The sequence below is a fragment of the Anguilla anguilla genome, chromosome 10 (genome assembly GCF_013347855.1).
Source record: "Anguilla anguilla isolate fAngAng1 chromosome 10, fAngAng1.pri, whole genome shotgun sequence".
Taxonomy (NCBI): Eukaryota; Metazoa; Chordata; class Actinopteri; order Anguilliformes; family Anguillidae; genus Anguilla; species Anguilla anguilla.
The window spans coordinates 40,121,477-40,133,963 of record NC_049210.1 but is presented as its reverse complement, the minus strand read 5'-3'; the positions used below and the strand labels follow the sequence as shown (position 1 = coordinate 40,133,963).

The 12,487-nt window shown below is 43.0% G+C and overlaps 1 protein-coding gene across 3 annotated transcripts in view; it reads left to right on the top strand.

Moving 5' to 3' along the window:
- LOC118206642 (rho guanine nucleotide exchange factor 28-like) overlaps positions 1–12,487 on the top strand; it is a 61,887-nt gene that overhangs the window by 23,737 nt on the left and 25,663 nt on the right. For 2 of the 3 annotated variants that reach the window (XM_035379559.1, XM_035379558.1), the window contains exons 10-13: positions 7,941–8,065; positions 9,806–10,110; positions 10,985–11,189; positions 11,550–11,661. In XM_035379559.1, coding sequence (XP_035235450.1) covers positions 7,941–8,065; positions 9,806–10,110; positions 10,985–11,189; positions 11,550–11,661 — 747 coding nt within the window. Of the gene's footprint in view, positions 1–2,417; positions 2,652–7,940; positions 8,066–9,805; positions 10,111–10,984; positions 11,190–11,549; positions 11,662–12,487 lie in introns of those variants that run through there. The other variant, XM_035379560.1, reaches the window with a different exon arrangement.

Here is a 12,487-nt window from a genome sequence, read left to right as displayed (position 1 = left end):
GCAACATGCCGTGTCTTGTCATTTCGGCATTGGGGGTATTGTGATTAAATATTTTCCAGTAGCGCTGTGTGTTTTGTTTCCCACCCCTTTTCCTCCTCAGTGATGGATCAGACATTTGGAACATCCAGCAGTTAATGATTTGCCTGTGCGAGCTCGGAGAGACGCGCGTTTCTCATGGGTGGAATGTTGCGGCTGCGCGTTCGGTCGGAGAGCCTTACACTTGGCAGACAACAGCTGCCGTTTTAATATCTTGATGTCGGGGCTGGTCTGTTTTAGCCATTAAAAGAAAAAAAATCGAATTACTTCCCCAGCTCTCCATCTTTTCGTCTGGTGCCCGTGGCCTCAATTGGTTTTTAGCTATGGAAACCCTGGTTCTGCTGCTGGTCATAGGTGGGGAGGGGGGTCGTTGAAACTCTGCTCTGTGTTCAAACTGTTATAATTCAAACCATACTTTAGAAAGAAAGGAGTAACAGAAAGAGGCGCTGTCATGCGCAGCTTGTTCTACATGGATTGTAGAGTTGTTTGGCCTTGTAGACCCAACAGCTTGAAGAACATGGTAGTGTGAATTACATTATATGGAATCATGAAACATATGTTGTTGTGATTTTCTGACGTGCTATCTGCTACAGTAACTGTATAAAGTAACAAATGTATGGTCAAACCGTGGCTTTGCTGAGAGATTATACTGATATTGAGCATCTTCTTCCTGTGGACTTTTTTCATATTGTAGTGTTTGGGACATTTCAGTGTAAATGCTATCAAATAACACTTTACATGAGTACTTATCAGGGCTTCTACAGCAAAAATAAATAATAATTAAGACTAATTGAGTCAACTGAGACACATAGACTGACTCTGGGTCAAAGTTCAAGAGGAGCTTTAGACGTCTCTCCCTTCCTTTAGTGGAGTTTAGATGGAATGATTTACATGGTACTATCTTTTGTCCTTGCAATGAGTTAATAACTCCAGGAAGAGAATTTGATATCTCTGGCCAGAAAAGATGGAGCGGGATCTGGTTTCAATCCCAGCGCTTGAACGATACTGTAGGCCTCTGCGTTGGAGACTGTAATTGAAGTGAAGTGCGGAATGTTAACAAGCTCAGATGTCACGGTCTCACAAAAGCAGACATTTTAAGATTGTCCACACGTTGGCTTTCCTCTCCAACACCCCCTCCCCTTTCCTTCTCCCCTTTTTATAAAATCACTCAGCCCCCCCCACCCCACCCCTCCCCCTCCCCTCTCCCAGCCTCACTGCCACACATCACTCTGTTAAAGGGAGACCAACACAGACGTTTAATGTGAGTTTAGTGAACAAACAGTAAAGCAGGCTCTTTGGCGGGGCTCACTCCCCTGTGAGCACATATGGGCTCCTGAAGAAAGGAGTTTTGTGTTGCCAAGAAGATGGTGGGGGGGGGTGAGGGGGGGCGGGGAGGGGCTGCCAAGGCCGGGCTGAATGCTAATTACCAGCAGAGACTTGTGTGAGTTTGCAAGAATGGGGGACTTTGTTGTAAAAACCCTCACTGGCTTGGTTGTTCCAAGGAGCAGAGGTTACCCCTGGGGTAGTGAAACTGCTCGGGCTTCTGCGATGCTAAAGTTAGGGGACCTTAAGATAACGCAGCTGATCTAGGAAACTGAGGAGAAAACTTGTTTAAGCAGAGAGGGCTCCCCCCTCACTCTGGAACCCCCCCCCCCCCCCCCCCCCGCTTCCCACAGTAAATGATGTGGCAGTGCTACCACGTCTCCCTTCTCTGTCTCCTCCTCCCTGGTGTCTGTAGTGTGGTCATAGACATGTGAGCGCGGATGGTGTCTGTAGTTTGCTCACGGACGTGCATGCGTGCGGAGGATGCCAGTTGTGCCTGGAGGGTTATCGTGCTTTTTGACCGCCTGCCAAAGCTTCCGGCCCAAGCAGGGACGTGGGGGTGCGAGGGGGGGGGGGCGCGGAGCGCGGAGCGAAAAAGCCGCCTCTGCAGCCCGAAACCACCGCGGCGGCTCTCTCTCCTCCAGGACCCCGTGGGACCCCCGGGTTTGTGCCTGTGCGCGGAAAAGGCTCGTCTGTAGCAGCCCTGCGAGCAGCGAGCCAAAGAAAACAGCGGCCGGCTCCGAGCGCTCCCGTAGCCGTCGTCCCACGGAGGCTTTCCCCTCGGCCGGTTGCTAGTTTTTAAAAAAGTTTTTTTCGCTGGTTTTAAAAAAAGTTTTTTCAGGCGGCCCTGGAGTTTGAGTTCTGCTCTCCGCCGCGTCGCTCGTTTACGTGGGAACTGAAAAAAGCGGAGTTAATGATTCATCGGCCCCGGCTGACCTTTCCGAATTCTTCGCGGCACGCTTTGTGCTCCCGTTCGCCTCCCCGGGGGGTACAGGGCCTGCGCCCTCGCGGTGACGTGGGGTGGCTCTCGCGCGCTCTGGGGAAACTCTGGAATCCCCCCCCCCCTCCCCTCCCCACCTCGTACGCGGGTCCTGTTCTCTGTGGTGTGTCGCTGCGCTGAAGGTCGGAGCGATTAGAGCCAGGTGCGACCTGGGAATGCGCGCGCTCGGGATCACTGCTACCTGCCTGAAACTCGCCGGGATCAGACATGGATTCTGACTCCGATTCGCCCTTCAATTACTCCTGGCCCTCTTTTCCCAAAATGAGGATTCACAGGAGGACATCGAGACAAGGTAAAAAAAGTGAAATGCACGTCTGCGTTAGCCTTCAAAAACAAATGCTCAAAGGTGTGTGTATTTAACTGTTCTTTATGATGAATGAATACATTTGAATTCTGTTCTGTAGTTACCTTCAGTGAAAGCTCATCAGGAGTGTGTAAAATGCTTTAGAAATGATTTCTCACGTCTTGCCAAGCAGCCTGCCCTCTTTAAATCATTGCTGTCACCCAGAACAACTTTGAAATGCAATGGGATGTATAAAAGGATATATATGGTATATAGTGCAAAGTATGTTTTATTATATATTTTATCATATGTGATATATAAAAGTGTATTATACATAAAATATAAAAGTACATGATATGTCATGTAGAGTCATTTGTTTATATACACAGGGTGGCCATATTGCACCTGTATCTGTAAGGTAAGGTGTCCAGTTGGGGTGCTACATTTGTACCCTTGGGCAAGGTGCTTAAATTACGAATAAATCGTTTGCCAATATCCAGCTGTAAAACTGGATATGTTTACAAATGTAAACTACCTACCTGGATAAAGGGTGTGGTTAAACAAATAAATACCATGTAATGTGCTGTGAAGAAATGAGCTTGGCATTAGCTTTCAATTCAGAACTCAAGAATTATCTGAGTTCTAAGAGTATATTTAATATAACCTGGAAAGTTATATGTTGTGTCAGCCTATTCATAAGCTGGGAAGCTTGAGGTATGACAAAATGTACTGGCACCATTTAAAGAATAGGATCCATATTCGCTGTTGTTGTGCAGCTTTGACATGCTGGTTTGAGTCTTTGTGGTCGCACTTTCAGCTGTGTTTAAAGCAAGATTATCCATCAATCCCTTACAATTTGTCTTTGGAATTAAGATCATCTACGAATTGTTTTCTCATGGAAAATGCTAGCAGAAATTAAGCAGCATCACCATTGGCAGTTCACCCGAGGAAACAAACAGTACTTATGGTGTTCATTGTTTGAATGTCATATTTCCGAAGGATTGTGAAGGGGATGAATTGTAGGGTTCAGCAGTTCAAACTCTCTGTTTTTTTTTTCCCTCCTCGAAACAGTGTTATCAAGTTTCAGCCACGTCTGGGTTGCTGAGGGAACTTCAGCTCTTGCTGATCTTGTGGGCAGAAGGGAGCAGACTATGAACAGACATGAACTTCTTACCCAGGCAGCATTCTGCATTACTGTACACATCACTTCATAACAATTGCGTTTGGAGTCGGTGGTTGTAAAATTCATTCTAATGTCATGCCACCCACACGCATGCAGGTAGCCCTGTGGCCAATGAATGTGTGACCCTCTAATACCTCATCTGTGAGACAACTGATCATGTACATCCTAAAAGCCGCCACAGTCTACTTAGAGAGACGTTTTTAATTGTGCCAATTTCCATTTATGGTGTACAGCGTATGTTGCATGAGCTTTTTAAGTTTTCTTACGCTCCTGGGCAAAGACCCACATGAGTGCTGCTCCATTCACGGGCTGAGCTGATCTTAGAGGTTGTTCCTTCTTTATCGCCCTTGTTCCCCGGCCTCGGCCATGAGTGAGGTCTTTGTCCGAGTAGTGTGCTCCACTGCCTGTTCACAAGCGCTGCTGAAGACTGTTCTGAGGAAGTTCCTTGAGTCTCAGACTGAACTTTCCTTGGGTCCTTCAAACAGTGCACAATGGAGTGGTTTGCTGAAGCTGTTACTGGCTTGAGAATCGTGCGGGTCAGGCACATCCCACCAAATTTTCATTCTATAATTATGATTTTTGTGCTATGATTTACGTACTGTTGTACCGAATGCATTACAATGATTTAATTATATAGATTATATGATATATTTAGTAACATTGTGAAATATTGAAAGTAATTTGAAGCATGACAAGCGAATTAAATTATCGTAAAAGCATAAAAGTGTATTTGCCATATTCTGAAAGCCAAAAGGACTGAACAAACAACAGTAGTTTATGAAAACTCACAATGTAAAATAAAAATCCCCCTTTAAAAGCATTATTTTCTTGGCAGTTTTTAGTCCTTGGCTGAGCCAGGACTAAAAAAGGCAGAGACTACTGAGGTTTGGATGAGAAGTTACAGCATTTCTAATCTTCTTGTTGTTCAGAATGAAATATACTACTGTTTGGTTGTTGTCTTAACACAGTTAATACCAAGTTTTTGTAAAGACATGTACTCTATTTAAGCATTTGCAAATTCTCTTCAGTCATTTTATTTCAGTCATTAGCCGTAATAGCCTCCCTATATATTTAGCTTTATGAAACACTGAATTGGTTTCTTAACTTTTAGTGATGTTTATTGAAGGATTTGTTTATGGATTGTTAGTGACAAGTGTTGAGACCCTAAACGTGTCACCTCCAGCACTGGCAGCAGGTTTTAAATGGGTTTCAGCCCTGCTCACTGGGTCCATCTGTTGAACGTGTCAGACCACAGATGTTTCTGTGCTTATGATATATGAGACCCGGCGCTCTCGGCAAGCTCTGCCGCACGCTGCTTAATTTATGCCTAATAGATCCGGTCATTTCACCTCTGAAGAATTCAGTAAATATATGCGTTTGCATACTGTTGCTTCGTTGTGTCTAAAACCACAGCTTGTCTTACTTTAGCGCGAACATTAGTTCACGACAGCATCAGAAGTATAGCAAAGTCGCGATCGCATGACAGTTTTAACTTGTTGTTGAATTGTACTATAATCAAGTTGAATGGCAGTATAAACACAGGGTCATAATTAGAAGATGCCATTATGTTCTTTTCCTTAATTTCTTTTTAAAAAAGAGAGTGGCATGTGTTTTCTTTTTTGGGATGACCCGAGAGGTCTCTGTCTCGCGTTAGGGAATTGGCTGTTGATGCAGGAGCCATGGCTCAGTTTCACAAACTTCACCCTTCAGTGGGGGCAGTTAGACCCAGAAATCTGCCATATTGCTCACAGTAAAATGTGCTGGGATCCAGTCTAATCTGTACCTTGTCCTTGTTCTTGCTGTTTCTGTATAACTTGAGCTGTTCATGGTCTAATGCATTAAATGAATGGGGATACACACTATGAGCAAGATATTTCAAGTATTGAAAATACACGAGTTTGCTCCTCACTAAGACCTCTATACAAAACAGCACCTCTGTCATTGCTTTTTGGCATTTCTGCTGGGCGCCCAACCTCTCCACTCCATTTTATTTTCTTGTCACTTTCTTTTCTTATTTGTATTCATATGCGAATAGATTTGTGTTTCTCTGGTGTTAAAATCTGTCATATTCACTGAGAGTGGAATTCCACGTCCAAGTACAGATTACAAGTCTGAGAAATAAGTTTGCTTTTCTAATGAATATGTGTAAAAATTCCATTTGCGGCTCACAAGTTCAGCCATACATTCACGAGAGGGTTCAAAAGATTGTCTTCCAATGAAATTCTCCAAAAATGGAGTAGCTCTGCCATTGTTTTGCACTGTATGCGTTTCCACTGCATTGTTGCTATGACAACTTTATTGTGGCTGTGTTTGATTTATGGTGGAAACACATTCAGTGAGTAACACTTACACATATATCTGTTTACCACCAATGTGGTTACAACAAAAACAAAAATATTCATAATAATTATGTTCAGTTCAGATGCTTTAGCGCATACATTTTCTGGACTTTTTTTCTAGGCCAGCTGCTTTAAAATGCAGAAGTATTAAAATTAGAACTGACAGCGAACATTTTATAGTGGTTAGTTGCTTTAGCGTAACGACATTAACATTCAGTATTCTGGTAGTTTCAAATAACAGATGATTAATACAGAAATGGAATAATAATGAATAAAAAAGGTATTTGTGAGAAAGTAATGGTTGTAGATCTTTCCGTTTCCAAATAAAATGATCAAATCATTGAGTATAAAATCAGCCAATATATTTAGGTATTTGTCTGTATCTCAACACAGATATTGCTTAAGAATTGGTAAATGTTAACATATGATGAATCGAACACAAGCCTGATGAGGGATTCTAAAGCAGTTTAATATATAATTATAGGGTAAGACATTAGAAAATCTAGATAGTGTGTTTCAGGAGCTGCAAAGCTGTCCATTTATAGTAATACACTAAGAAAAGTGTCTACAGGATTTGCATCACATCCTTTCTTTGTCAAACCACGTGGCACTTGAATGGATGAAAAGAAGCTAAAATTAAATTGTAAGGAACAGCGGTTCGGTCACAGTGAGTTAGACATTCTAGGTCTTCTGTTTATTTAAAACTAAAATAAAATGTGAATAAAACTTCTGTTTGTGTAAGGTAGTCTGGGAACTGGTGTTCAGTGTCTATAGGGGTTTATGAATTTAATTCAGCTTCCCTCTACATATACAATTATAGACCAAATTTAGTTTCTGCAATATTTACTCAAAATATTCAGTTTCATGGAGCTTTGCAGTTATGTCTCAGAATGAATGTTTATGTAATAAGTAATTATAGATCTGAAAAACTTTGATTAATTTTAAAGCAATTGGATCCAAAAGATTTTTTTAGCTGATCGGTTGATTGACAGGCACTGTAATAACATGCTGGATTAATTGTGCCACAAAATGACAAAAAGCAAGGCAAAATATTGTATTTGTACATTATATTTTACTAAGATTATTGCTTTGTCGTGTTTGACATGACATGTTTAACTGTTTGCTAAAATGTTTGCTTTACATTTATTTCAAAAGCAGCCACTGTCCTTTAATTGTTTTCATATACATTTGCATATTTCATGTTTTTATTATTGATATTGTTGATGTTTTTTAGACTGTCCACATTGAATCTCTTAACAGGAAAGACTAGAAAGCTGACATGCTAAACAGCAGAATCCTTATTAGTTAAATTAACAGAAATACGTGGTTATTAATAATATAGGAAATCAGACACAGGATTAAATTAGATTTGTTACTCCTTCAGACATGATGCATATGATCCCAGTCCACAAACATATAGTGCCTACTCAGTCTGTCCTTGGTGCAGCTGTTGGTTGGCCAGCAGTTGGTCACAGCAGTAGTCGGCTAGCGGACAGTTGGGGCTACGCAGCTGAGATGACAATCAGCTGTTAAGAGCAGAAAATAGCTGGTGAGTGATCCCGTTGTTCGCGGACAGCTGTAGCGGCCATTTGCTAAGTTCTGGCGGCATGACATCCGGCGTGGGTGATGTTCAGATCGGACGATATTCCGATAGGCGCTCGCTTGCAGGGAGTGAACCAAAAAAAAGTGTTGTCTCTGATTGGCAGACGTGTCAATGTAAATAAGAAAGAAAGCCAGTTAAAATGATGTGTAAAGCAGTGCTGTTTTTTGTTGTAGGGAAGGATCAGTCGCCGTCCCTCAGCACGCCTCCGGCGCAGTCCACCTTCTCGGCGGCGGCCAGACTGTCTGCCATGCTGAATGGGAGGGAGCGGGTCTGTGCCAGTGCCCCGCTGGTGGATCAGGTGAGCACTGATCGGTGCAGTCCTTCCAGTTGTTATGTATCTCTGATATTCAAACAGATTGTTCAAATATGCTTTCCAATAAAAAAAATAATAAAGCTTAAAGGGTTCCCAAGTGGCGCATCCGCAAAAGACAAAAGTAAAAAATAAAAACATTTTAAAAATTCTAGTACTTGTAGTCGTTTTATGTTTAGGGGACAGAAGGGCAAACCCAAAAATTTAATCACCTTTTGCTATTTTTGCAGTTTGTTAATGGTAATCTTTTGAATGAATATTGGACATAAAGAATTCCTGGGATAACCACCCCACCAAGTGTTTTTAGTTTTAGAAGTATGACCTGTTGGCAATTACCGGTCACTTTAAAGTTGGCCGTGTGCATGCGTTGGACTGAAATTTATGCAAGGAATGTATAAAACACATTTGGATCATTTGCAGTTATATTTGGCAGTTAAATAAATGTTTTTGATCCACAAATGTACAATACGACATACAAATGTACAGTGGGATATGGTGCTGCCAGAGCAGAGTTAACATCATCTACCATCATTTAAAGCTTCTTAACATGCAGGGCACGTTTGCTCTTAACATGCACATTTGCAGCCTGATCCCGTGTGATTTACAGTTTTTTTTTTTTTGTCCATAAATATTCTACCAGCTGTCACTGCAGTACACAGTTAGTTAGTTGGACGCTCCTTCGGCAATTCTCCTGGGAAATTTAGCTAGTGCAGTCAGTTTACTTTGGAAGATGTCTGATTTATTCTTGCCTTCATCTTGACATGTGAGTCAGTGCGGAGCTGTGTCCTTGGAGGGTCATTGATGAGAGAGAGGGTGGTGTGAAGACTTAATGTGCAAGTTGGGCTTGTAGGGAGTTTGGCGCAGTGTATTGAGATTGTGAGGTCCCAGGTTGGTGTTGAATTTCTCTGGAAGTTTGGCCGGTTTGACTTTGTTGGAGTTTAATCTCACTTAGTGGGCACTTGCCCAGGCAAGGATGTTGATGAGGTGCACAGATACTTATGAACATATCCAAAGGAAATAAAATTCTATCCTGATAGTTGTTGCATGAAAAACCACATGGGAGGCTGAGAATTGATAATATAGAGAGCCAAGAACAGAGCCTTGAGGAACGCCCAGTTAGAGGGCTAGTGGAAATTTTAGGGCTGTGCCTGAGGTACTAGTTTCAAGATATCTAGATTCTGGTGACATGCTCCTTGCTTGGAGGGGAGATGCTCACACCTTGTAAGGTTTGCCAGATGTTCCAGGGGTTGTCCCTTTTGGAACTCAGTCTGGGAGTATTGAAGGAATTTTTCTTTTTTAAAAGCTGTTGATCATTCATGAACAGCAAATTCACGAACAGTTGTTCATGACTTTTTAAAAAAGTTGTTGTTAAGAGTCAGTGGCAGTTCTTTGGGTTTGTTTAGTTTAGGAATATTTTTTGGCTTTTTTTATTTTTTGATTATTTGGGGGTAAAATTAGTGCTGCACAAAGCGAAATGCCACTAGCAGTTATGTTCTCAATACACCCTGTGTCGGAGAGCTCTGTCATTTGTTGAAATAGCGCGAGCTGCAAGGAGTGTGTTGCACACAAGTCCCACCCTTGCCACAATTCAACCCCCCCCCCCCACCCCCCCCCCCTCCCCTAAACACACAAGGAGCCTACCACCGCAAATACATTCTCTAATTCTCAGCCCGTGGGAAGCACTGTGGGAGGGTTTGGACAGTGACCTTGGTACACTTCCTGTCACAGGTGGACGAGCTGGACGTGAAGTACAGCATCGCCAGTGTGACAGCGGGCAGAGGATTGGACATCACAAGGGGAAGTCCCCACGACGAGCCCGCCCACTTCCTGGAAGCAGGCCCCTCCGGTTCTTGCGTGGTCCACGGTGACGGGCGTGGGGGGAGACGCACCATCCCCCACAGGGAACAATCGCCTCCTGCTCCTTCCTTTCCCCCCCCTTCCCCTCCAAACCTGGCTCTGGGACTGAACCACCCGTCTCTAACTGACCTGCTCAGACAGGGAGGAAGCCCACCACTGGAGCCTTGTGCACTGAGGTAAGGATTTAATCCCTGAGCTTCTGTTATTTCTGCTTAATCTGAAATGCTAAATACTAAATCATACTAAAATAATTTAATTTGGCTTATTTTGCTGTTGTAATGCAGTCCATACCAGATTGCCTTATTTCTGTGACATCTGGAATTATATCAGTTGATAAAGTTTTCCTCTGCTGTACACTGTAAATTCTTGATATGAGTGTTAGCTTGTGGTAACATGTGGTATAGGACTCTTCTGAAGGCACAAAATACAGAGCAGTGGTACGTGATGCTGTCTGTAAAAGCAGTACAAAAATGCTACAGTGTGGGGAAAGAGCTTTTAGAAGTGACTGGAGAGTCAAGAAGGAGGTTGATGGAGAAAACCACAAAACTTTGCTGTTGCTAATTTTGCTAATCTTTACATTAATTAATAGCTGTTACTAAAGACAGACCACTATCTTCCCGCAAAGTTGTTGAAAGTCGTCCACATTCTGTCTCTCTTCGAAAAAAAACATGCTGTGATTCGGGTTACTGAAAAATTAGGTAGAAAAGACGATCTGCTTTTGTAATAAGGCAAAAGTAACTATTTTAGGGTAGTTAGGGTAACTATTGGACACTCACTTACTGATTAACAGACTCCTGGACAACAACCTTTTTCTTTACTAAACCTGTAAAATCACTAACCGAACCCACAGAACAGCACAGTCGTTTACTGAGTGTGCCTTTGATTCATAGCCAAAGCTTTATCCAGTTTGTTTTCCTTGTAACTGCAGGTTTGTTGTAGCCTCAGTATAGCCCATTGTTCACTGTAGCTGAGCCCTCCCCCCTCTCTCCCTCCACACTTGCATATGTTTGCACTGGCTGTTTGCTTTAACCCATTCTGCACTGTCCGAAGCCCTGGTCTGGTGGCTCTGGAGGTGGACAGCGAGGAGGACGATCTGCTGGCGAGTACCCCTCCGTCCCATGTTCCCACGCCCCCCCAGTCCAGCAGTGTCCTGCAGGCCAGCAGTGGGGATGAGCAGGACTCATTTGATGCTTCCCCCGACCTCAGCTGCAGCCGGAACCACTCCTCCTCCTCCTGCAACCAACCTTCCACAAAGGTGTATATGTGGCACTGCTAAATCTGGCCCTATACTTCTCAGTCTGGCTTTATACTTCTCAATATGGTCGTATACTTCTCAGTCTGGCTTTATACTTCTCAATCTGGTTTTATATTTCTCTAAATGGTCTTATACTTCTCAATCTGGTTTTATACTTTGTTAATACAAGGAAACTTTACAATACTATATTGAAAGACAATATGGGAGATATATAGCATAGCCTTATAGCATTTTCTTTTACCTGTAGTTGGAAGTGTGTTGACCAATTTTAGTTTGTTTTCAACAGTTGTTACCATTTAAAAAATCAATGTAGAAAATTATATGAATTATTTGAATAATTGTTATGTTGCCATTTTGCAGGATTTTGGGGACCCAGGTATTCGCCTACGCTCCTACTCCTACTCCACACCGAAGATCAGCCTGGTGCGCTCTCGTTTCACCCCAGACACCGGCATCTCCAACCTCAGCGAAGGTCAGTGTCAGACTGACCAGGCCAAGAATTCAATTACATGCAGTGCATAGCAGCCTTTGCCCATTAAGACACATTTTTCATAATCTGACTGGAAATGGGATTTTGTTTTCTGTTTTTGAATCATTTTCTGTTTGAGATTAATCCGAAGCCACCCTTGTGTTTTCCTTTGTAATTGTGGGAACTAGTACAAATCATGTACTGTGCTTGTATATGTCTTCAAAGTGATTTTGAGGTCAGTAGGATATGATTTAACCCACCAGTGTTCTGTTTGCAGTGTTATCAACTGGTTTTTAGAGGTGTACATTGTCAATCTTTAATGTTTAAAGGTGTTTGTGGCATTGAACATAATGACCAGCTGCAGCCTCTTTACATCTAACTGTTTAGTTTTTGTAAACGGGGTTTTGGCTAAGTTTGTTGTACTTTTCACGCAACAGTTATCCTGCGAGGTTAGAGGCTGTCTGAAATGAACTGGAATATCCCCCTTATGGTTGTGTTCCTGGTCCAAGGCTGTTGTGTTCCTGCCCTGTAGATGGTTGGTTGCAGAGCAACAGCCCCACCCTCCCAGAGACTCGCTGTAGATCTAAATCAGTGTCCGTGCTCGTTCCAGTTAGTAAGTAACTAACCACCGCAGCTGAAGCCGCGTGGAGCCCACCCAGTTAACGGCATTTCATTCCCACCACTGACCTACAGGGAGGAACGCCCATAATCACGAACCGAACAAGGCTCATTTCACCGTTAAAGCATCTTGCCGCCCTTTCCATGGCAGTGACATCATTGCAGTTCTTGGGGGGGGGGCAGGGGGCAGACCATGTTTCATGGTAACAAG